This window comes from Cetorhinus maximus, chromosome 8, assembly GCF_964194155.1.
Source record: "Cetorhinus maximus chromosome 8, sCetMax3.hap1.1, whole genome shotgun sequence".
Lineage (NCBI taxonomy): Eukaryota > Metazoa > Chordata > Chondrichthyes > Lamniformes > Cetorhinidae > Cetorhinus > Cetorhinus maximus.
Genome location: NC_135886.1, coordinates 38,280,037 through 38,306,386, shown reverse-complemented (window position 1 = coordinate 38,306,386; position 26,350 = coordinate 38,280,037). Strand labels below are relative to the sequence as shown.

The 26,350-nt window shown below is 41.5% G+C and overlaps 1 protein-coding gene across 2 annotated transcripts in view; it reads right to left on the bottom strand.

The window, feature by feature from the left end:
* Nucleotides 1-26,350, bottom strand: part of LOC144683563 (synaptotagmin-B) — a 254,746-nt gene that overhangs the window by 104,151 nt on the left and 124,245 nt on the right. For both annotated transcript variants that reach the window (XM_078546705.1, XM_078546706.1), the window contains exons 5-7: nucleotides 7,818-7,985; nucleotides 844-1,011; nucleotides 54-171 (exon numbers count right to left, since the gene is read on the bottom strand). In XM_078546705.1, coding sequence (XP_078402831.1) covers nucleotides 54-171; nucleotides 844-1,011; nucleotides 7,818-7,985 — 454 coding nt within the window. The remainder of the gene's footprint in view (nucleotides 1-53; nucleotides 172-843; nucleotides 1,012-7,817; nucleotides 7,986-26,350) is intronic.

Genomic DNA, 26,350 nt, shown 5'->3' with positions numbered 1-26,350 from the left:
CAAATGCTTCTGTTAAATCGTGCCACTTCCAAATGAGCACTTGTCTTACTTACCTGAGAGCCCACCCACATCCATTTTCTTCAGGTTCTTTGCTTCTAGGATGCAGACAGTGAGTTTCCCAGCAGTTGGAACATAACGCAAAGAGGTGCAAATATCTCCCAATTTCTCTGGCTGTAGGAAAATATCACAGAAATTTGGATGGTCACAAAACTGTCACAATCTTTGCATGTTATAATTTTGAAAGTTAGCTTACTGATGGAACAGGGCAGCAGAAGAGGCAGGTGTGATTCCAGATCAAAATCCTAGCATAATTCCATATTACTGCTGCTAAACTCGTGTGATTTAAAAGCTAATCTTTATGGATGTTTATACAGCTTAGATGCCTGTAAGTTTTCAGCATTAAATCCCAAACTTTCTTTGCAGCACATGACCATTAGAGACTATTCCAAGACAAAGACTTGGATTTTGCAGTAGTGCAGCAGTAATTGTGACCTAGTACACCATTAAAGCCTGACGTCACATTTCATTCAACTAAGGTTTCAATGGTTTTTGCAGTGAGAGAAGAATGTGTAAGAAGTTGAAATTCATGTCAAATCACTGGTTGTTTAGATTCCATCTGTGCACCCTGTGGCAGAGCCGGCATGACTGACAACAACTTCCAAACTTTCACATTTAACTGCGCATGTGCAGATGTCAGACGTTGCTATCAGTTTTACACAGTAATGACAACAAGCACTGGCAGCTTTGACTATTATAATTTTCCCTCTCCAATTCTACTTCCCTTTTTTAATATGCCCCCACTGCATGGATGTCAGAGGCAGCTTCAAGACACTTAAAACCTACCTCTTCTTTCTCAGCACTCTCAAGATCTCGCCATTCTTCAAGTTGTTGACCAAGATCCACTTTGGTCATTAGTACCAATACTTGGCCAATGCAGTCATGTTTGGAAAATCGATCAAAGTCATAAACTGCCATCACCAGGGTCTTCCCTCCCAGCTCTTGATAAGGAACCTGCATATAAAATTCAGTTAAAGGCAAAATGAAATGACAAAAATCCGTGAATCTCCTGCGATGTCAGCTGTCTGGTTCCTCTACACATGCTAATCTCATTGCTTTATCTATAGCAAATTCCCTTGCGGGGGTGGGGGAATCCAATAACTACTGAAATATGTTTGAATATATAAATTCTCATGTAAATTTTTGTTTGAGTTGTGGTAGGAAACCTTTTTGAAAAGTCATTAGTAACAGAGATGAAATGTGCATTTCAAAGCGATTTACAGGGCATTTTCAAAACTATTCATAATTGATGATGTATCTAGCTCTGAGGTATTTGCCACTGTTTTGAATCATTAGATTAGTGAATCTCAGTTGCTTAATATCTCAACAGTTTAACAATATCAAAGTGTGTTGAGACTACAATATCAAAACAGAGTCATGAACCTTCAGCCACAGTTAAAAGCTCATAACATCTAACAAGTTTTGACAAAGCAATCTATTCATTAATTGAAAATATCTTACAGCACTAAGTATGGTGGACAGTTTTCCCAATGTCTCCCTTGTAAATCTACTACTGATTCTCAACAATGTTCTTCAGTTTACACAAGAAACCTTGGACCTGATTAAACATTTGACAGCAGGAAACCAATGATGTTCTGTTTTTGCCATAATAGAATACATTTAACTGGAGCAAACATTTTCTGATGTGACCATCTGCAGGACATTACATTACCTAAGTTATTTACTGACAATGGAGAGTAGACTCCGGTATTACAAAAATACCTTTCATACTGATTATTTATGTTTCATATGGTGAATTCTATGGCCAGGTATTACTATCACAGCCCTCATAATGTAATTCAAGGGAGCTAGTTCCATGTGGTGGTCCTTCAGAGGTCTGAAAGTTGAATCATTCATGAGAGAATCAGACAGCAAATACTGGAGTGAATCTTCATTTTTCGTTGCTACCAGTGCAGAACTTTCTCCCACTGGGAGTACATATCAAGAATTTGAGTGTATGCCTCATTAATTTTCATGGACGGGAAATCACAGGCTCACAAATGAGCTGAATTCACACTTTATGCCCCCGTGTGTGAAACTCTGCATGGAAATTTTAAAGATGAAAAGTTTCCCCACTGTGCAGTGAGGTCTGAACCAAACAGGCCAGGGAAGGCTCAAGCTCAGTCCTTCACCGAAACTGAGTTGGCCAATTTTAGTGGAGTTAATAATGTGAGTGGTATGTTTTATTCTCACCATTCCTAGACTGAGGAGAAGACAAAGGTTTTCCAGGGTTATTAGCTTACTTGCTATTTTGCAATTCCTGCCTGTAGGAATTGCATATGTGGGCATTGACAGCATCTGCTAGGCTGTTATGACTCCTGTCTTGGACCAGCCTGTCAACATTGACTGACTGTCAAGATTCAAGACATTAGAGGAGTGCAGGCACCTTTGCAACAGCTTCACAAATAATAGCAATGTGCCGAGATGAGTTAGATGTCCAGTGTGTGCCAGAAACATGTGTTATGATCTCCATAGAGACTGATAACGTCTAAAAAGAAATTTGAACCTCCAGTGAAAGGACGACACAATATTTCATGTTTTAAGACTTTCACTGTAACAAAAAATTAAAAGCACAAGTAACAACACTATCTTTGTGGGCAGTTTATACTTTAAACCACAAAACAGAACATTCCCCTTTTTCTTTTAGCACAACCAGAAACAAACTTCAGAAATATACTTTACACTGCCCTTTAAGTAGATATTCAATTCTCCTGGAACTAGCCCGACGTGATTCTGAGCACCTGGGGGTTACTTCTGACCTTTTTCTTTCTCAACTTGAGAACTTTTAACCTAACAATTGTCTTTCACGGTGAGGTTTCTTCCCTGGGGATTCTTCCTCTAGTACAAGCTAGGCAAATCTTCTAGCCTTGTTTTAACTTCTCATGAATTTGGTCTTTTCAATCTAAGCGTAAACTCCCACCCATATTCCTGAATGGTGAACCACAGCATCTTGCTGCTGAGAGCTACACTCCCTCTCCTGGATTAACTCTGAGTTTTCAGGAATATCTTTAAATTTCCCTTCTCAAAGCCGATCTCCATAGCAATGTGGATTACATGGACCCTGTATCCAGGTAGAAATGCTAATTAGCTTTCCTTGAGACCACAACTCTCTTTTACCTTGGAAGTAAATTAACAATTTTAAGTGCAACTGTTTATAACCCAACATTCTCAACACTTTTCTGGGGCTTTGGAGACTCACAGTCTATCTGCTGTTAGCACACAGGCTTCTGTCATTGTCCCCAAACTTGCATCTTCTTCCCAGTAAAACAATCTGGGCCCCTTTAATCTGTAACAATCCAGGACTGGAGAAATTAATAGAATTAAAATCTGCCAAATCACCCAGGCTTGCTGTCAGTCAGATTTCAGAATAGGTCAAGTGGCCCCCTTCATTTAACCTTAAACTAAACACATAGTCCCAAAGCATAACAATCTTATAAATATCATAATTGTAACACGCGTGAGTGTCACTTTCACACTCTCCATTACCATTCATACTTCAATAGGTGTGAATGACATGTATGAGAATGGAAAAAATAATATCCATGTGCTTTTACTAGACATTAAGGAAAGAAGCAGATAGCTCATCGATCTGTTAGTAACACCTCAAACTTCACATTTTAATATTTCATGATATTGCCATTTGTTGAAATATCCTAGAGGTAGCACTTTTTCAGATTTATCCATGTCAACAGAGAATATTTCTGCCTTAAGGCAGACTAGCATAATTAAGAAAATATTCACCATTTTTCAAATGCTTTTTGGAGGATGTGCAGTGAATGAACACGTTGATTAAAACTTTGATGTATATAAATAGAACTATTTATGAACAGTCTGATTGCTAACTGTCCCTGCATCACTCATTTTCATAACCCCACTGGACTTCACCATTGTGGAACAGAAAGAATCCTATTAAAACCATTCAGCTAAACAGAGTGAGGGTCTGACTGAAGAACACATTGTTTAAAACTATATCAGTGTGTAAAGAGGAAGAAATTAGTAATTGTAACTGTGGAACTCTTAGAGACAGATACAGGGGGAATTATAATGGAGATTAAGGAAATGATGGAGGAAATAAATAAACACCTTATATCTGTCTTCACAATAGTAGATACAAAAAGTATTCTGAAACTAGTGGTAAACCAGGATCCAATGAGAACAAGGAACTTAAAAACATAGTATTTGTAGAGAATAGGGCTGGAGAAATTAATAGAATTTGACCAATCTGTTAGAGTTTTTTGACATTGTAACTGCTAAGCTATAAGAGGATATCAGTGCATGTAGTGTATTTGGATTTTCAAAAAGCATTTTATAAGGTGCCACACATGAGGTTATTACATAGAGAAGGCACATTTACAAGGAGCTGTGTCTGTGTAATCAAATTAAGCAGGACAGAAAACCAAAGACTGGATTAGAGTAGGGATTGTGAAGTGGACCATTTTACTGCTGCTGAGTTTTGCCAGAGCTGACGAGACAATTTAACGGGGTTTATTAAGAGGTTAGGATAAAGGAGTCTCTGGGGAATCTGTGCCATCAACACTGTAATGAACCTAGTTTGGGTGATGACCATCTCCAGAGACCTTGAATAGATTATGGCTACTGGGGTACATGACTCTGGTGCCAAATTGATTGAGTAGTGAACTGAGAGATCCTACATAACAGAGGCTGAGTGAGAGAACTTTGGGACTGCACGTGGTGTCACATATCTGCAGGGAGTGATTCAGGAGTTTGTGGTTGTGTGAGAAGTATCTTTGTTGTATTGACTATTTAAATCAAAATTTACCTTTTTATTTGAACTGTTGATTCATATTTAATTTGCATTGGTTCTGATTCATGTTAAAGTAAAATCTATAAAAAGTGGAATGTTGCTCGTAATCTCTTCATTTGAGGGTCATTCAGTAATTTTGGTTATTCTGGTTTAAGGTTTCCCCATGGGGATTATAACAAGGCTCAAAGAGCCATTTGACCTACCCGTGCTCCTGTTTCCTATGTTCAACTAACAGGGTTTCAATAATCTAATGTTTCTTTTGCATTGTAGATAGTTTTCCCTTCACTTGACAGGAACATGGATCCAATGTAACTTTGAGTGATGTATTTTTAACATTTCATTAATGTAAGCAGAAATTCCTGGCTTGGCAGCACATTTTGCTTAATCTATCTGAAAACCTGCTGTTTCAGCAAATGTTGTGCTGCCTCATGCAGAATGCAAAATGAGGAGTTCTAAGCCTATTGATATCAGACAGTAAATGTCTTTCAATCAATGTCTTTTAATAAGTGTTGCAGGCTTGCAAAGGCATTTACTGTGGATGAAATCACACTTCTAAACACTGAAGGATTTATATTGATCATCCAAAGGGAGAACCTCATAGTTTTAATGATTGTTCTATTGCATGAGACAGCCAATAATCATAGCTGCAGTAGTATTTTAAGTTATTTATTTTGATATTGACTCAAATCAAATAGAGTTTTCAAATGTGCACATTACATATAAAGTAGTTGTGAGATACTCAGAATATCTTATTTAAGATAAGCAATCACTTGCATAAAGTCGAATGTAATCTGAAAGAAACCCACTGCAAGTATATGAAGTCTATCTATAGATTGCTGCTTTTTAATCTCATACATATCAAAGAAGAAATAATTTGCATTTATAGAACACCTTTCATGGCCTCTGGATAACCCAAAGCACTTCACTGCTACAGAAGTGCTTTTGAATTGTAATCAATGTTGTAATGTAGGCAAGCATGGAAGCCAATTTACACATGTCAAAGTCCTACAAATAGCAATGAGATAACCTATTTTAGTGACATTAGATGAGAGATTATTGTTGGTTAGGGCTGGGGGGGCGGGGGGGGGGGGGGGGGGAGGCGGTGGTTGGGGGTGTGGTGGGGGCGGGTGGGGGGGACTCTCCTTTTCTTCCTCAAATCTTTTAAGTTCAATTTAGAGGGTATAAGGATCCTCAGTTTAGCATTTCTTCCGAAAGACAGCACTTTCGACAGTGCAGCACTCCCTCAGTATAGAACTCTGTCTGATTCACATAAAAAGCATTTACCCTAGTGTGAACTGGATTGAAGTTAAGCATTCGGATTAGACTGCTCCCTTGATTCCATATGTAGCATTGTAACAAGTAGGAAGTGTAAAAGGGAAGGTGACTTACATTGGACCACTCTTGTAAATTTCCTAAAAGCTGACTTTAAAGCAAGGAACAAGAAAATCTAACACATTAGTTTTCTTGACTTGGCTGGAGTGGTTCTATCATGATTGGAAGCTAATAATAATACAGCAACAAATGCAACCCTAAATTTGTAGTCCATACTAATGATATCTATTGTAAATATTAGTGAGAAGAAACTTGACTTCTGACCAAGCCTGGGCAGGTTGCCTAACTGGGGGAGAGAGGAGTGGGTTGGGATGGTCATGGTGGTGGTGTTGACTTTCTTCTCAGTTGTTCCTCAGAACAAAACTTGTCTGTGGTTCCACTAATACAGCAGATTTGGGTTACAATTGCACAGCGGTTATGTTTCTAGGCTAGTAATCTGGAATAGAAAGCTAGTGTCAGAAATGATGAAACTATCAATCACCTAGTTGAGTGATGTCCTTTAGGGAAGAAAATCTGTCGTTCTTACCCAATCTGGTTCACATGTGACTCCAGACAAACAGCAATGTGGTTGACTCTTAACTGCCCCCTGAAATGGCCTAGCAAGCCATTCAGTTGTATTGAAGAAGGTGGCTCAACACCACCTTCTCAAGGGCAATTACAGATGGGCAATAAATGCCAGCCTTACCAACAATATTAATATTCCATGACTTAATACATTGATACATTCCATAAATTTATTTACATAACAATTATTGTGTGAAGTATCTTGGGACAGTTCATGTTGTGCTTAATAAATACAATTATTAGTAATAACACAGCAGTTGAGGAAAGATAGTATTGCATATTAGTGGGATAGAAACAAAGGAACAATATCCAAAGTAATTATGTTATCAATTTGAATAAGTTAGTTGGAGACATTATCGGTAAAGCCTAAATTAAAACTATAAATTTATTATGAATCAGAAATGTGTATGATTATGCTGATGAATGTCATCCAAAAGGGAAGAATTAATAACTACAGAATTATAACTCAGTTAGCCTAACATCTGCAGGGAGGAAAATGTTCAAGAGCATTTTGCAAAATGCAATCCATATTCACATAAGGAGCAATGTTCCCTATAGTTATACAACAGTTGTGCAGGTACTGTAAAGGTCACTCACAAGCTGTCGCCTTTAACACAGCACTTACCAAAAAGTTTAAAGTTTAATGTTACTAAGCACTGAAATTAGCGGGCCGCATATCAGAAGGAAAATTTAGAGTGATCATTGATGAGTAGTAGTCAGTGTGGAGTTAGAACTAATAGTAAAAGTCTCTTGAATTTACTGGAATTCATGATTGAATAAATGGTCAAGAGTTATTGAATGAAATGAATGCAGTCCACTTTGATTGTGGGAAGGCATTTGACAAAATTCCACAAGTGATGCTTTTAAGGGGAGTTTAAAGCCTATGGAGTTATTGGAAAATTAGCTAGCTAGAATGAAAATGTTTACAGGACAGTAAAACCATAGAATTGCTTTAATGGACATTTTCTAATGGGTTTTACTACATAGTAACAAATGCTAAAAATTAAAAAAAAACACCAACAACCATGCCTCTAACTGAAACAAAACCTAACTTAAATTTGCATTTTCCAATCTATCGTCGCTTGCCATGAAGTGTTACCTTGAATGTAAAGTATTCATTGAAGGACGGGTTCAAAGTCTTTTTCTGAACCTTCGTCTCATATTTCTTCTTCTTGTCTGGAAGCAGGAAAACTTTAACATAAGGGTCAGATGTGCCACCCATGTCCAGTGCAGGGAGTTCAGCTGCCTGAAGAATTCCCACTGTTAGCTGCAAAAGACATGGAGAACAATTAAAGATCTGGAGCTTGTTAATGTGAACCAGGTTTCCTGAATGAAGCCCACCCTGAAAGCCCAAGGTGTTGCAGTGGGAGCTCAATGGAGCCCACATAAGCAGTGATCCATTTGATGTGGGCTCTACTCTTTACCACATTTTCCAGCATGCCTAATAAGGAAAGAATCACTGCAAGACAAGGGGCCAGGACTCAAGAGGAAAAAGCAGTTATACTTTTGACAAATATTTCAATCATCACCCTTACAAAGCACTTGGACAACTTCCCACACAGCCCCACCTGCCCACCCATTCTGGGTTTTGTGGCTCCATGCACCCTCAGTGCTACTGTTGCCTGCTGACTCTATGAAAATTTAATGCCCGCTGACCCTGCAAACTCTTAGCAAGGGCAATGCTAGAGGGCATTAATGGGCATCATTCCAACATAACCATTGAGATTGTATCTTGATTATTGGTGCAGAATTGTGAAGGCCTTGATACTATTCTACAGAATATCCACTGGAGTATGCCCATTGACTGGCACTGCCCTTGTAAAAGTCTTCAGTGTAATATTAGCAGAGAAGATAAGAGGACTTTATAAAATGCAAATTAAACATTCAGGAAAGGTACCATACTGAGTCATATTAGGCGCCATCCAAGCCATATATAACATGCTTTTAGTTGCCCTTTTTTTGCAGATGATTCACAAATGAGACAGTAATTTCCCATCTTCCAATCACACATCAACATTTGGAGGATGTCCATCAGCAAATTCCCCACATCCCCTGAGGGCTGTGGGAGGGAAGACTGTCTTTATTGATTCCGGGTCTGGAGGGATTTTCTTATGAGGAGAGGTAGAAGAATGAGAGGTGACCTTCTTGAAACATAAAATTCTTAGGGGGCTTGACAGGGTAAATGCTAAGAAGTTGTTTCCCCTTGTGGGAGAGTCTAGGACCAGAGGGCATAGTCTCAGAGTAACAGAGATGAGGAGGAATTTCTTCTCTCAGAGGGCAGTCAATCTGCAGAATTCTTTACCGCAGGGGGCTGTAGAGGCTGCGTCATTAAGCATAGTCAAGGCTGAGATAGACAGATTTTTAATCAGTAAGGGGATCAAGGGTTATAGGGACAAGGCAGGAAAGTGGAGTTGAGGATTATTGAATGGCAGAGCAAACTCAATGGACCCAATGGCCTACTTCTGTTCCTACATCTTATGGCCTTTAGATTCCACAACAGTGGTGGTAGATAGTCTTAAGCCTGAACTGACCTTGAAGCCTACAATGAAGGTGGTTAAACTGTTAGATTTAAGGAGCTATGCAGTACAGTGAAATGAAGCAGTCATTTGTTCTCCAATGATGTAGAATGTAGGGTTGTTAGATAACCTCTCTCTGAAAGTCAGTACCTTCACTGGCACAAGCACATTTGAAGAAAGCACCAGCAAACAGAATATGCATAATATATACAAGGCTTCAGATAACCTTGTATCTTATTTTCAAAAAAAAACATAAAGGTAACCTTACTAAAGTCATGTTTTTTGTTTTCAAGGCTTGTTACATGACAATCCTTTCACAGGGTTATAAAAGATGGGAGGCAGTTATTTTTATAAGGAATACTTTCAACGTAACTTACGTAACCATTTTATTCATTCTATGCATACACATGGGTAAACCCCACTGACATCAGCTAAAGAAGCCAGGATGCAGTAGAGCTATTGATTTCTGCACAGTGTGAATCCTTAGAGATTCTTCATGAGCCATTGTTTTCTTTTTGAAGTAATCGTAAAACAGGATTCATTTTTACTCAGCTAAGACTACAAGCAAACCATTGGTGCTGTCTCAAAAAATAAGATCATAGCATCTAATCATCATTTAGTGTGGATAAATAAAACCAAATTTTTTGTTTCTGATTACAGATATTTGATGGCCCCAAGTGGATGTCTATGACCTTATTTATTTCAATGGCATCTATGGAGCACACCAATGCAGCAGTCTAGCCTCAGCTCTAGAAGAATCCTTCCCAAATAAATTATTCCTCCAACAACGTGCATCGATATAGCACTCATTGGGCGGAATTTAATGTAGATGACGAGGTCTTACCCATCGACAGAAGAACCAGCAAGAGCCCCATGTGGCCTACTTTTGGGAAGACCTGCCAAATTAAGTGCTGTGAAGCTGACGGCTTTCCCAGGGACCGAGGACCCCGGGGCTGAAATCACGGAGTCCACAAGCAAACCAGCAGCAGTGGGTTGAGACCCTTAAGTGGGCATTCATTGTCCACTTAAGGGCCTTGACTGGGACAGGGTGGCAACACCGTCCATGAGCCTTCCTGCCCTGGACCTCAGATATGAGAAAGTGGCAGGTCCGCAAGCAAACTCACCTCAGAGGAAGGCATTAAATTTCACTTATGATGTCAAAAAGGTATCTCAGAATACTACATATTGAGAAGAAAGCAAAGAGCTGGAGAGAAAGGACAGTTAGAATAGATGTGAGGAGTAAGGTCAAAATGGGTTTTGAAGAGATTTTTTCATCAGGTTTTGTTAATAGCAAATGAGGAGTGTGAAAGACAGTTCCTGAGGACAGGTGCATGGTGACTGAAAGATTAACCCCCAGTGGTAGAACAAGTTATGGGATAATGTCATAAAAATACAGCAAGCATATGAGTATTTAGGTTTTGTGGCATTTGAAGGAAGGACAAGGATCTTCAGTGCTTTTTGAGAAGAGATGAAAACAAGACAGTGAAGCGGAACAGTGAAAGGGGAAAAAAGGGAGGGGGGAGAGAAATGCAGCTGGGAAAGGGAGGGGGAAAGGAGAAGAGTGTAAAGGGAGAAAGTCAAATTGGGAATGTGGGCAGGGAGTGGGGGAGCCATAAATGTGGGGAACAGGGGAAGCAATGTGTGGTACTCATGTTGAGTTGATCAGTTTTTGATTTTATGTAGCTGTTAGTCAAGCCTGGGTGTGGTTACAGAGAAAGGGCGTAGAACCTTCCAGTCCCACCAGCACCTGGAAGCATGGTGGGTGGGGGAGCTTAATTTGGTGGGAAGCCAAAACTCACTCAGTTTCCCGACAGGGGGATGAACTGTAGAAATTCTGTTCTCGGGACTTTAAAGGCAAGCTAACGGCAGGTCGAGCTTCCTGAGCAACAATGTTGGGAAGCCCTTTTGCATGCGTTAGCATGCCATACATGCTCATTAAAAGGCCACTTCACTAAAATTAAGTTACCCTTCCAAGTTAAGTTCCCTGCCAATGTCACGATGATGCGACTTGTACATGAGTGATAGCAATCTGTAATTTCCTCAGCTGATCAAACATATTGCATCGTTTAAAAAGGACTTTTTAAAAGCAAGAAAAGGCACTGACTTAAGATGGCTGCCACAAGTCACCTGGTGTCTGGTATTGCAAGTTGACCAGTTCCTGGAAAGTTCCAATGTGAATTATGATTCAGGCATGCTTTGACATTCTTCTTTGGAATTTCACACCTGATGATCTTAAGAACCTCTTCAAAAGGATTTTTTGGAAACTGTACTGGACCTCACATTTGTATTTCTATAAGGCTACCTCTCAAGAGGTGACAAAGTCTAGTAGGACATTGGCTACGTGGAAAGGTGTTATTCCTATCTCATCAAGACTGATAATGGATCATTCAGAAGCTAATGGCTGGGACATTATAAGTCATGGGAAAATAGCCATAGACAGTTCAGACATCACTGCAGGAGTTCCTCAGAGTAGTATCCTGGGCGCCACCATCTTCAGCTGCTTTATCAATGACCTTCCTTCCATCGTAAGGTCAGAAGTGGGGATGTTCGCTGATGACTGTACAATGTTCAGCACCATTCGCGGCTCCTCAGATACTGAAGCACTCCATGTCGAAATGCATCAAGACCTAGACAATATCCAGGTTTGGGCTGACAAGTGGCAAGTAACATTCGTGCCACAAGTGTCAGGCAATGACCATCTCCAACGAGAGAGAATCCAACCATTGCCCTTTGATGTTCAATGGCATTACCATCACTGAATCCCCCACTATCCACATCCTGGGGGTTACCATTGACCAGAAACTGAACTGGACTAGCCATATAAATACTGTGGCTACAAGAGCAGGTCAGAGGCTAGGAATCCTGCAGTGAGTGACTCACCTCTTGACTCCCCAAAGCCTGTCCACCATCTACAAGGCACAAGTCAGGAGTGTGATGGAATAGTCCCCACATGCCTGGATTAGTGCAGCTCCCACAACACTAAAGAAGCTTGACACCATCCAGGACAAAGCAGTCCACTTGATTGGCACCACATCCACAAACATTCACTTCCTCCACCACCAACGCACAGTAGCAGCAGTGTGCACCATCTACAAGATGGACTGCAGGAATTCACCAAGGCTCATTAGACAGCACCTACCAAACCCACGACCACTACCACCTGGAAGGACAAGGGCAGCAGATAGGTGGGAACACCACCACCTGGAAGTTCCCCTCCAATGGAAATATATTGCAGTTCCTTCACTGTTGCTGGGTCAACATCCTGGAACTCCCTTCCTAACAGCACTGTGGGTGTCCCTACACCACATGGACTGCAGCAGCCCAAGAAGGCAACTCACCACCACCTTCTCAAGGGCAACTCGGGATGGGCAATAAATACTGGCCCAGCCAGCGAAGCCCACATCCCAAGAATGAATTTGTTAAAAATCGGCTAAACAAATACCTTCTGAAATCATGTTGGGGTGAGAGGGTCATGTGACTGGAATAACAATTTTTGAAATCTCTTTTGAATTTAGTGCTCAAGTCGCTGAAACAATCGTCTAGAAAAACCTGCCAGTACCTGGGGCAGTAATATTCTCTCCCTTCCCTTCTCCCTCAAGTCAAGCCCCAATCTCTATTCCTGTTTAAAAACCAGCATAGAGATAGAAAATTTTTCATCGAATGAAACCTCAGGTGCAAAAATCATCAACTTCTGGAAAAGGTGGATTACGTTTTTTTAAAATTGTCTCCGGCAATTGCAGTTTTATATGGGCTTCAACTCCTGGGGCAGAAATTTATGGCCCCGTTTCAGCGGGGACGGGGCCATAAAATGGGCGAGCCATTATAATCCCCATTGACTTCAGCAGGAACGTAAAATCCCGCTGCCGTAAAATTCTGCCCCTGAAATCTGAAAGAGCACCAGAGAGAAAAACCTGCCACAGCTAAAGACTCATAAACAGTGAACTCTGAGTTTTTTTTACTTTTCATCATTGAACTTTAATTTGGTTTATAAAGTAACTACCTTTGAAATATTTTTTATATCTTTACCTGTGTTTTTTTAACTCAATAAAAGATAAATGCTTTTTGTCTTAAACTCAATAGAGCCTGCCAGACTAGTTTCTTTGCAATCACCATGTAAATGGTTAAGCACAGACAATGAGTAAATACCTTCATCCTTATAAATTCACAACAAAATCCTGTTATGGTCAGACTTGGAGTGGTAAATTAGAGGAGTAATTTTTACACCTCCTCACGTGGCTGTAACGCCAATGAGAAATTAGAATGTTCACTTTTGTGGCCAGAATCTTTGGCTCGGCAAGTGGGGTGGGGCCCGCTCGCCGACGTGTAAAATGACACGTGGTGATATCGGGCGTGCATCCCGACGTCACCGCACGTCATTCCGATTTTCAGTTCGGCGGGCGCGCAGCCGAAATGTCAAAGGCCTATTAAGGCCATTTAAAAACTAATTAAAGTACTTAACACAGCTGCCCATGCAACCTTAAGGTTGGCGGGCTGGATGAGGCTTCATGAATAATTTATAAGTAAAATAAAGATTTTCATTAAATTTCATAGATATGTCCCAGCTCACGTGACACTTTCACATGAGGGGACATGTTCTAATTTTTTTTTCTTTATTAAAATTTTTGAAACTCAAACAGATATCCCTGAGGCAGCTCTGTGCCTCAGGGAGATTTCTGCACTCTTTTGCAAGCATGCGTGAAAGAGCGCAGGCCCTGACTCTCTCTCCTCTCCCCCGCCTGCACAGGGAGCGCTCAGCGCTTCTGGGTGCACGTCACGCTGGGCGGGCCTTAATTGGCCCACCCACGTAAAATGGTTGGCGCACAGCCAATCACGGGCAGCAATCAGCTGCGTGCCCACCGCGCCCGCTCCCACCCAACCCCCCAGTGGGGAGAATATTCTCCCCTATGACTCTATACAAGTGGCTTGCACATGGCAAGCTTGACTCCTTCCATGGCTTTGAGGTGAGTAGACTTGCTTTCGCCTGCTTGGGGATTGTTTAGAACTTGACTCACATTGGTTGCCGGGAGCACAAGTTGTGCGAAGACTGGAAGGGGGTTTGAATGGGTAGAATGGAAGTGTGGAGTGGAGGCTGCACCTGGGAGGCTGTCTGGGTACTTTTTAAATATGGCACCTGGCCCTTCAACTCCATGAGGTGATGGCAGATTTCCCACCTGCCCCAGCCACGAGATGCGCCGTGCTCTGCACAGATGCATAAGTAATGAGCCAACCAGCGCATGATTATGTGTAGTCAGCTGTCTGCCCACCCCAGTGGAAAACATTGCCACTTCCTCTCCTGCCACCGAACCTACACTTCAAAACTGAAGCAAGAAGCTGTAAGCATGAGAGCAGACATCTTAAAGTGCTGGAAATAAAACTCCTGTTTAGACATAAAAACTGGTGTGTATCATCTCTGTATATCTCCGAGACCTACATCACAAGGCAGACAAAGAGGAGGGAGAGGAAGGGGGAGCAAAATGGAGGGAAGTGTGGAGGATGGGGTGAGGAGAAGATTGAGAGATAGCTGAGGTAGGAGAAACAATAGAGTGAGGGATAGCGAAAAGGAAGAGGAAACCAGGAGGAGGAGGAGGAGGAGGAAGAGAGGTTAGAGTATATTTTGGATGATTATTGGTGGGGGAAGTATAGGTTTCCAAGGCCTTCGTTTGCTTTTTGTGGAGCAAAGGCTTGTCAATTTGCTAGGAATGGATGGCACTTGCAATGGTGTTCAGCATTGTGGTGAAATATGAAGACTTGAATGCAGAACATTTCAATTCGGATGATGGAAGAAACTCCCATTTCAAGTGTGTAGGAGCCACATTATCACACAGGGCAGAATTTTGCTCATGTCGGGCAGGCTTGGTCGGGCTGTCGGGAAGCCGACCGCTGCCTGAGATTGGGGCTGGACTGCGATTTCACGCTCGCGGGCGGGGGAGGAGGGCAAGTGCGAATTTCGTGCATGCGTTTGAGTGCTCACTTGAAAATTTCCCTGAGGCACAGAGCTGCCTAAGGGAGATGAACAGTTTTAAAAATTAGAAATAATGATTTTAAAAATGTTATTAAACATGTCCCCTCATATGATTCTGTCACATAAGTAGGGACATGTTACAAATGAAATTTTTAAAAATTGATTTTTTAAAATTTGATGTTGGAAATCTCATCCCGCCCGTGGATGAGGTTTCCATAAGAGCATAACATAAGAAATAGGAACAGGAATAGATCATTTGGCCCAGCGAGCCTGCTCCGTCATTCAATAAGATGGTGGCTGATCTTCTTGTGTTTCGATTTCCACATTCCCAGACAACCCCGATAACCTTTGATTTTCTTGCCTAACAAGAATCTATCTACCTCTTCATTAAAAATATTCAATGACTCCGCCTCCACCACCTTCTGAGGCAGAGAATTTCAAAGTCACACAAACCTCAGAGAAAAAAAATTCTCCTCATCTCTGTCCTAAAAGGCGACCCCTAATTTTAAAACAGTGCCCCTTAGTTCTGGACTCACCCACAAGAGGAAACATCCTTTCCACATCCACCTTGTCAAGGCCATTCAGGATCTTGTATACTTTAATGAAAGCACCCCTCACTCTTCTAAACTCCAGTGGAAACAAGCCAAGCCTGTCCAACCTTTCCTCATAAGACAACCCATTCATTCCAGCTATCAATCTATTAAATCTCCTTTGAACCACCTCCAATGCAGTTACATCCTTCCCTAAACAAGGAGACCAAAACTGCACATAGTATTCGAGGTGCGGTCTCACCAATGCCCTGTATAACTGAAGCATAACATCCTTACTTTTATGTTCCATCCCTCTCGTAATAAAGGATAGCATTCTATTAGCCTTCTTAATTACTTGCTGTACCTGCATACTAACTTTTTGTGACTCATGTAGAGGGGAGGTGGTGGCGTAATGGTATTGTTATTAGATTCGTGTTCCAGAGACCCAGGGCGATCTCTAGGAACCCGGATTTGAATCCCACCACAGCAGATGGTGGAATTTGACTTCAATAAAATCTGGAATTAAAAGTCTAACGATGACCATGAAACCATTGTCGATTGTTGTAAAAACCCATCTGGTTCACTAATATCCATTAGGGAAGGAAATCTGCTGTCCTGATGTGACTCCAGAATCACACCAATGTGGTTCTTAAAGGGGATGGGCAATAAATGTTGGCGTAGCCAGCAACGCCCACATCCCAAAAATAAATAAATAAATAAAAATGTACTAGAACACCTAAATCCCTCTGCACCTCAGAATTATGCAGCCGTTCTCCATAAGTAATACTCCGCCAAAGTGAACAATTTAATATTTTCCCACATTGAACTCCATTTGCCAGATCTTTACCCACTCACTCAACCCATCTATACCCATCTGCAACCTCCTCATGTCCTCTTCACAACATTCTTTCCTACCTATCTTTGTGTTATCTGCAAATTTAGCTACCATGTCTTCACTATTCTTATTTAAGTCATTGATGTAAATCGTAAAAAGCTGAGACCCCAGTACAGACCCCTGTGGGACTCCGCTCATCACAACCTGCCAATCAGAAAAAGACCATTTATGCATACTCTCTGCTTTCTGCCAGCCAGCTAATCTTCTATCCATGCTAATATGTTACCCCTTACACCATGTGCTTTTATTTTCCATAATAATATTTGATGTGGCACCAAAAAAATGCACAGGCAACGATAAGGTTGGACGGGCAGCGAAAAATTTGTTTCAATGACTTTGTTAATGGCCTCAATAGGCTTTTTAGTTTTCAGCAGGCGTGCCCGATGTCAATGTGCATCACTCTATGCTCGAGTGGGTCGGGCATGCGCCTATCCGCCAAGGTGAAAATTCTGCCCATGTTAAAGATGCAGAAGCACCATCTTGAGACCTTGTGCTAAGAATACCATGTCCATTATATCTAGGTCTCCATGGTTGACAAGAAGGAACATCTAAAGGGTCAGAAATGCATTTCTTTTTAGTGTTTAAGCACCTGTTAATTTCATCTCCTTTCATAATAAATAGGTCATTCTTAAGCCCTTGTATCAATTTCTTCATTTCTTTCTTCTGCAGCAGCTTAATGAACTTCCCAATGGACAATTTCTGTCCACATAATAATTTGCAGTTGGCACCTCCCAAACCCACGACCACTACCACCTAGAAGGGCAAGGGCAGCAGATAGGTGGGAACGCCACCACCTGGAAGTTCTCCTCCAAGTCACTCACCATTCTGACTTGGAAATATGTCACCGTTCCTTCACTATCGCTGGGTCAAAATCCTGGAACTCCCTTTCTAACAGCACTCTGGGTGTACCTACACCACATGGTCTGCAGTGATTCGAGAAGGCAGCTCACCACCACCTTCTCAAGGGCAACTAGGGATGGGCAATAAATGTTGGCCCAGCCAGCGAAGCCCATATCCCGTAAATGAATTTTAAAAATATTCCCCCGATTTGAGATGCTGGACACAAGAATAGGAATCCAAAAACATTGGCCAGCAGACTTCAGTGCATGAGAGGTGCTCGTTGTCCACCAGATGGTACCAAACACTTACTTCTGCACACAGGGGTGGCCAGATCTTGGGTTTGGCAGGTGATTAATGCAGACAATGCATTAATGAGAATTGCAGATTAATGCAACTCTCAAACAGGGTCAGGTCAGTAGGGTTGGTGCGTAGTTTTGAGCAGGCTGCGTAATGTCGGATGCTATTTCCATGCAACTCAAGCACAGTATATCATGAACCCTGGGAAACCCAGCTATCAGCTAGAAATACAGGTTATCATTTAATATAATTCACCATGCTTTAAGTTGTAAATGTGAAACAATCTTATTCAAGCCTTCACCACTTTTCTAAGCCTTCTGTCTGAATTAAATTTAACTCTAGATTGTCTTAATATTGCAGTTTTTCATCAATGTGACTTCAAAGCAACAACACTTGAACCTAATAGTAAGCCCATCAGCATAGTCAAACCCCAATCTTTCATTCTGATTCATTCTTCTTATAGCCTACAATTTCTGCACTCATAATTCGCAGTTGCATTGGAGAAAAATACATCACTCACACACAGGATGGTCTGTCATAGTCATCAATGCTAGGTTGCATCATTGGAGGTCTGCCCTCCTGTGCAGCCAATGCTTAGTTATGCGATCTCATGTAGTGTTATAGTTTATTATTAGAGGTTCAGCTAATAATGATGACAATGATTCAGAACTATTTTAAAGATGCAGAATAGCTGTGAAGAAAGGTGAACAAACAAGCCAACCTTTTCTTCATAGTGATGTATACAATTAGGTTTCAATATGTATTTAAATTTTAATTTATTATTTTATTATGCGATGAGCTAGTCAAGTGAAACAAATACCTCGTTCAGTGTGTTTTACAGTTGCATGTGCACTCTATCGCAATACACTCATGAATTCAAATGTAGATTTAAAATGGCAATTTGGATTCCACTTTCTTAACACTTAGGTGTCTTGTAATGGCTATCTTTTTTCAATTTACTTTTTAAACTACTTTTCAGTTTTCTTCCCTTTCTCTCATTTGTGTTCACTGTGAGCTTTCCTGACAAAACAGTAGAACTGGCCCTTGTGTCTTTCGTCTCTGACAGTGCAAACTGCTCTATATTGAGTGATTAGGTTGTGCAATTCAGCTCAAGATGGAGCATCAGAGTATAATCCCTAAAAGGTACCAACATTTTCACCTCACCTCAAAAGAGTCCCTCTATTACGCTATCACCTTTCCATTTATCACAGATGCCATGCCAATGCATTTGATATAGCTAACCTGATCACTCAAGTGACACTGAATGCTATATTCTATTTCACATTGACCAGAGTCTTACTTGTCATAACACAATCGGGCACTTTGATTTTCTTTTACACTCCAATGTGCATAATGTTTAATGCATTTTGTATGCATCCGCACACAAGTAGTGGTACATCAAGTTTCTAACAAGCTGAAGCACACAGTGTACTCTATACAGTGACCTAAGGAGTCAGTCTCATGGTGAAAAGGTGATACAATCACCAGATCTGTTGTGTATTATGACATTGCACTGATGTGGGCAGGTCTTGAGGAAGTAGTGCAGACAGGCCAGCTTGTATTAAATAACTCTTATGCATGTATGTTTGCTATATATTTATAAATTGTAAATGCAATACAAAAATCTTAGTTTATCAAAACTTAATGCTCAAGGGTACCATTGTATATGCATGGGCTCAAAAATGGGGATTGAGAGTCCACGACTCTTCTAGTGTACTGGCAGCATAAGTCCAGTGGAGGTCCACAGTGGAAGGGGAATCTCAATCTGGAGCTTTGTTATCCCCAGCCTGGGAATTCAGCAGCAGACGGGAACCCCAGCTGAAAGTAGTTGTACTGACCTATTCACTGCCCATATATTGCATCCGCCTGGGGGTTCAGGTCTAAGACTTGTCCAGAATTCCTGAAAATCCAATAAATTTCTGACCTTTTTTTGGCCCTTTGTGATTAATAACTGGGCTTTATTCTTGTGTGTGCACACTGGTGTGAAGTTAATCAGTAATACCAATATTTGCTCTAGGAAAGGTTACTTCTGCTGTAAACTGGGAACTAGATGAAAATTAGCCAACAGAGAAGGTTATGACATTAATGGACCATTCACAGTAAAGGCTAAACTATGCGGCTTTAAATTGGTGTCAAGTTCAAACTAGGGCTGCCACCCCTCCAAGGTTGGCCTGGAGTCTCCAGGAATTGAAGATCACTTGAAGGGAGAATGACTTTAACAATAAAACTTTCCCAATTAGTTTTGAAAGCAAGTGAACAGTTAATGCTCAATTAACAAGCTGAACTCTTTGGGCAGAATTTTACGACAGCGGGATTTTACGTTCCCGTTGTCATCAATGGGATTTATAACGGCCCGCCACATTTAACGGCCCCGTCCCCGCCGAAACGTGGCCGTAAAATTCTGCCCTACATGTATAGGAGTAACATAGAAATGCAACAGTTTGAAATATGACTGCCAAAATATTCCATAGACTTTCTGAAAGAGGCACAAATCTTTTCAAATGGTTCTTACTGCCAACCTAACTTTGAATATACGTTCAGTTCAACCTCCTAAAACTAATCAATTATTTAAATACTTTGATGGAGCCAACAGGATGTGAGGAGTTTCATAAAGATGAGATTGTGTAATGACACTTGGGCTTTCTAATGCAATGCAAATATAATTATATGCAATAATAGGATGGGAATAAAATTTAAATTGCAAACTTCAGCTCTCCCACCAAGCAGCTAAATGACACATGTAAATTTTATCATTTACAACCAGCTGCGTGTGGTACCATAGGAGGCACAAGATGGCACCCTCCTGGAGTTCAGTATAGAGAAAGAACCTGCAATCTATCAAAGTGCAGTGAAAGGTATTCAAATATTTTGATGAAACATGGGATGGAAAGCTGCTTTTTAAGTTGTCTTTGAAGATGATTTTTCATCGTGTCAGATGTTCACATAATAAAATGTCACAGATTGCACTATGATAAAAAAAAACAGCTGATTCTTTGTACCTGAATCATTCTGCAGAGGTCATTCTGTGTACTGGGGATGGTTAATTCTAAAGAACTGAATGCTGCCAGTTATTGAGTGGTCCTTGTGCAGAATGTAACACTGAACAATTCAGAGATAATTGGTATTGCACAATTTTTTGCATGATCTTTCTTTTCACCTTCCATCATACAAAAGTAGCTCTTTTAATGCTGCCATGATGGATTTAACTGATCAAAAGCATTGCCTAATATGGTAATATGCCACACTGAGTTCAGTCAGGCCAGCAGCTGACACATCACAATTGACCTCAGCACCTGATTTAGGGTTAGGAAGATCAGCCTTGGTTCCTGATCACTATCCTGATTCCTGGATAGTGTCTGGACATCAGGGGCTAGGTTTAACTCTTGGAGGCAGATCAGAGGAGCACACAGGCTTCCTGTCCCAGCAGGAGGTCTACTCAGTTTTGAGGGCAGTGCCTCATAGCCATGGGCAAAGTTTTTCGCTCGGCGGGAGGGCATGTGCCCGATCTGCTCGGGCGCCTCCCGGCCGTCCCCCAACAAGGGAAAGATTCTGCCCCATGTTCTCAGCAAGCTGTGGATGCCAAGAGGTTATGTTGCCGCTCCTCGCTGCCTGTGGGCTGTTGCAATATGGGACACAAACTCAGCTGTCATTAAATGTAGGCCAAGAGGGTGGGGCATGGGGGGATGGCAGTGGTGGGGTTGGGGAAGTATGCTGGAGAGGAGGGCCCAGATGGCAGTAGCCCACATTACTCCTGTACAGCCCCGAGGAAACCTTCCTCACCTTCAGACCCCTACAAAAGTAATTTTAGCACTTACCTTTTGGGCCTCGTCTGCTGTACCAGCAAGTTTTGCAGAGCAGAGAGCCCACTGCACACGCTCTGCCTGGTAGGCAGTTAAAATGGCATAACATTCTCTTATATGTCACAGGACCCTAGTTTACATAGCTTAGTGAGGCTCCTGCCTGATTCAGGCAGATACGTTGGCCACTGTTAGGGGAAAATTAAAAAAGCTAAAAGAGAACACTAAGAATTTACTGAAAAACCCTAAAATCTCCAGGTAGACATGGATGCTGAACATATTGACTGCTGAAGGTAAGCAGATGGACATTGCACACAAAGGAGCTTTGAGTTTTGTGTGATTTACAAAGTTTCAGGAGATGAGCTAATATCTAGGCACAGACAGAACCATTCAAGTGGTAAAATGGTGCGTTGAAGCCTTGAGAGCTGGACTGGAGATAAACATAACAAAGTTAGTTTAGGTATTCTCCTCTCTCAGATAGGGACAGGGCAGATGGTTTTAGCTTAGATATGGGAAAACATACAATGGACAGAGGGGTCTTTGATGAAACACCAGCAGTCTTGAGTTGTGAGAATCAAGGTCTTGTGTACGTGTTTTAATTTTGATTGGATAATATAATTATGTATACACCCTTTAGAATAATTGGTTAGCAGAATCGCACGTTTATGTACTCAATAGGATAGTTATAACATGGCACCTGTGTGTCGGTTACCGAGTGGATATATTCAAATGTACTCAAATGTATTGTGATAAGAAAATGTATATAAGTTACGAGACTTTGTAATTATGGCAGAGCGCCCCTTGTTGGACTAAGAGGCTGCTCTCCCTGCATATGCTTGTACAAGCTTGAATAAACCGTCTTGTTCGAGAATCCAAACAACGGACCTCCTGAGTTATTTGTCCTGACCTGAGGCCTGGTCTGAGCTGTAGTTAAGATGGCAGCTGCCCCACGCGAAAGCCAGATCAACCCAGGGTCTCGGGGAAAGGAGGTTGAATCCTGTCTACAGCCACCTAGTGAAAAGCCCCAGGAAAAATGGAAACAGAGTAGGAACAAGGCAGTAGGCCTACCATTTAACTCTGTTACTGTCCTGGTTCTGCTGGGTGTAGGGAGTTAAATCTACCCAGGTGACAGCCGGTTTGTCTCAGCTGTCATGTTCTATGTGGTTGATTAGGCTGACAACGCTCACTGTTTAGGGTCATGCATAGAAGTGGTAATTTGAGCAGATTAATGAAGGGTTGTCAAGTGCCTCTTGAGGTCTCCTGCAGTAAGTGTTAATGCATTTTGGAGAGAAACAGAGAAATTTGGAAAAAAACAATTGAATTATGTGATTTTATTCTCTGCTGTGACACAACAATCTGTTTGAGTGTGATATATGACATATGCTGTCCGTGCCATTCATTAACATGGCATAACCGAGAGTATTATAGATGTTTAAGTGAGAAATGAAAATCTCAGGCACAGAAATGAGCCTCTTTAAAGGCTTTTGTTGATTGGAATATCATTGATATCTTTGTAGTGTTACATTGGCATTTCCAGAGCCCTCCACAGTGAGTGCTGAAACTTTCACAACAAAAACAGAATTACCTGGAAAAACTCAGCAGGTCTGGCAGCATCGGTGGAGAAGAAATCAGTTAACGTTTCGAGTCTTCATAACCCTTCAGCAGAACTGAATATAGTTAGGAGAAAGGCAAAATATAAGCTGGTCTAAGGTGGGGGGGCGGGGGGAGAGAGAAGTTGAGGGTGTGGTGATTGTGGAGATAAGCAAGCAGTGATAGGAGCAGATAATCAAAAGATGTCACAGACAAAAAGGATCAAAGAGGTGTTGAAGGTGGTGATATTGTCTAAGAAAAGTGCTAATTAAGAATGGAAGACAGGATACTCAAGGTACAGCTCTAGTGGGGGTGGGGTGGAAAGACTAACAAAGTTTTAGTTTTAGATTTAAAAATAATGGAAATAGGTGGGAAAAGAAGAATCTATATAAATTATTGAAATAAAAAGGGAGGGGGGAGAAACGGGGTGGGGATGGGGGGAGGGGGAGTTTAAGATCTAAAGTTATTGAATTCAATATTCAGCCCGGAAGGCTGTAAAGTGCCTAGTCGGAAGATGAGGTGCTGTTCCTCCAGTTTGCGTTGGGCTTCACTGGAACAATGCAGCAAGCCAAGGACAGACATGTGGGCAAGAGAACAGGGTGGAGTGTTAAAATGGCAAGCGACAGGAGACCCAAACCTCCCTGTCGCTTGCCATTTTAATACTCCACCCTGTTCTCTTGCCCACATGTCTGTCCTTGGCTTGCTGCATTGTTCCAGTGAAGCCCAACGCAAACTGGAGGAACAGCACCTCATCTTCCGACTAGGCACTTTACAGCCTTCCGGGCTGAATATTGAATTCAATAACTTTAGATCTTAAACTCCCCCTCCCCCCATCCCCACCCCGTTTCTCCCCCCTCCCTTTTTTTTCAATAATTTATATAGATTCTTCTTTTCCCACCTATTTCCATTATTTTTAAATCTAAAACTAAAACTTTGTTAGTCTTTCCACCCCACCCCCACTAGAGCTGTACCTTGAGTATCCTGTCTTCCATTCTTAATTAGCACTTTTCTTAGACAATATCACCACCTTCAACACCTCTTTGATCCTTTTGACTGTGACATCTTTTGATTATCTGCTCCTATCACTGCTTGCTTATTTCCACAATCACCACACCCTCAACTTCTCTCTCCCCCCGCCCCCCCACCTTAGACCAGCTTATATTTCGCCTTTCTCCTAACTATATTCAGTTCTGCCGAAGGGTCATGAAGGCTTGAAACGTTAACTGATTTCTTCTCCACCAATGCTGCCAGACCTGCTGAGTTTTTCCAGGTAATTCTGTTTTTGTTTTGGATTTCCAGCATCCGCAGTAGCTTTCAGCTTTTTGTTTTTATCTCTGAAACTTTCACAGTGGTTTGACCTTAATTAGGGTCAGCTACATGCAGGCTCAAGGCAGCAGAAGTATAACAAGCCATTGGATCCTATTTTAAAAGATTTATGCAGTGTTGCCATGCAAGGAGCCTTGCAAGAGACTTTATCATGTTTAAATGCAGAAGTGTGGGTAGTCATGTAATGGCTGCCATGGTGAGGTGGTAGTACAGAAGATCATGTCTGCTAGTAAAACTATTTTCTAATTTCAGTACTAAAACTAAAGCACAAACCAAACTTGGAATTTATCTCTCTAATATGAGTGTCACAATATGTTGATGTTTGGTAGTAGATAACTTGAGTATTGCTGAAAAAAAGAGACATGCTAACAAAGCTTTTCATCTTGCATTCCTCAGGACACGTCACAAGAAATTACCAACTGTAATGGGGAACAACAATTTATACTGCTTGAGAAGAGACAGTTGGTTGTTTGGCAAGTGGACTCTGATAGGTGGAGTGTTGCCATGAAGAATGCAGCATGGAACAGTTAAAACAGTGTCTAACATCAAATGAGATTCCACCTGCTAAACAACCCTGGCTGTGCTAAGAATTACACTGAAAACCAATTTAAGATTGTCAGTCAGGCTTGCAGTGTGGTTCACTTACACATGTTAGAAGCCATGCGTATTCACACACAGGGCCCTGTCATCTGCAGACAAAAAGGACATGTCCACACTTTGTGCCTTTTCCGACTGAACAAAAGCTTAGGGAAGAGTCATTCCCCTGGTCTATTCTCCAGGGCAATGCCTTGACAATCAAAGTCAACCTGCCCAGTTTGAATTTGAACAAAGTTGGGCACTTAACTGTTCCATGCTGCATTCTATATGGCAATGCCTCTGCCAGAGTCCATATGCCAACCAATCAGCACTCTCTTCTCATGCAGTGTAAACTGTTCCCCCACTACAGTTGGTAATTTCTTGTGAGCTATCCTGATGAATGCAAGGTAAAAAGTTTTGATCGTATGTCTCTTTTTTCAGCAATACTATGTTGATGTTGCAATTGCCATTGAGTGATGGGATATGAGCTTACCGTCTCTTTCCATTCTAAGTTTCTGTAGTTGTAAACCAAGGAGTTGTGAATGATAACTTATGTTTGCCTAGCAGGGTGGAGAGGGGAGTGTCAATGGATGTTATCTATATGGATTTCCAGATGCATTTGAATTTGATAAGTTTCTGCACACAATATTAATAGCAGAATGGGAGCATACAAAATCAGAAGTAACCTTGTGACACAATTCAAATAATTGTATAGGAGTTGGACATAGGGATTAAAAAAATGTTCTCTAATTGGACAATGTGACAAGTGTATTCCCTGGCAATCTATACTGGGGCCACGGTTATTCACTGGCCAGGACTTTTCCTATGGTGGGCGGGCTGGGCGGGAGCGGGCTGGGGTGGGCGTGGATATATGCGGGCATGCCGATTAAGGCCCGCCCAGTGTAATATGCGATCGGTAGCACTCAGCGCTACCAGAGCAGGCAGGGGGAGGAGGGGGAGTTGGGGCCAGCGTTCTTTCTCACATGCGTGCAAAAGAGCGCAGAAATCTCCCTGAGGCAGCTCCGTGCCTCAGGGAGATTGAATGGATATTAAAACAATTAAATAAATGATAAAAAATTTATTTAAACATGTCCCCTCATGTCCCTACTCATGTGGCACAGTCACATGTTTCCAAATTTATGAAAATGTATTTATTTATTTGATAAAAGTTTCCGGTCATCCTGCCCATGGATGAGGTTTCCTGAAAAACGCAAAGGCCCTTAAGGTTGGACAGGCAGCGTTCACAAGTGCCTCAATTCATTTCTTAATGGCCTGAATAGGTCATTTACATTTTGGCAGGCGC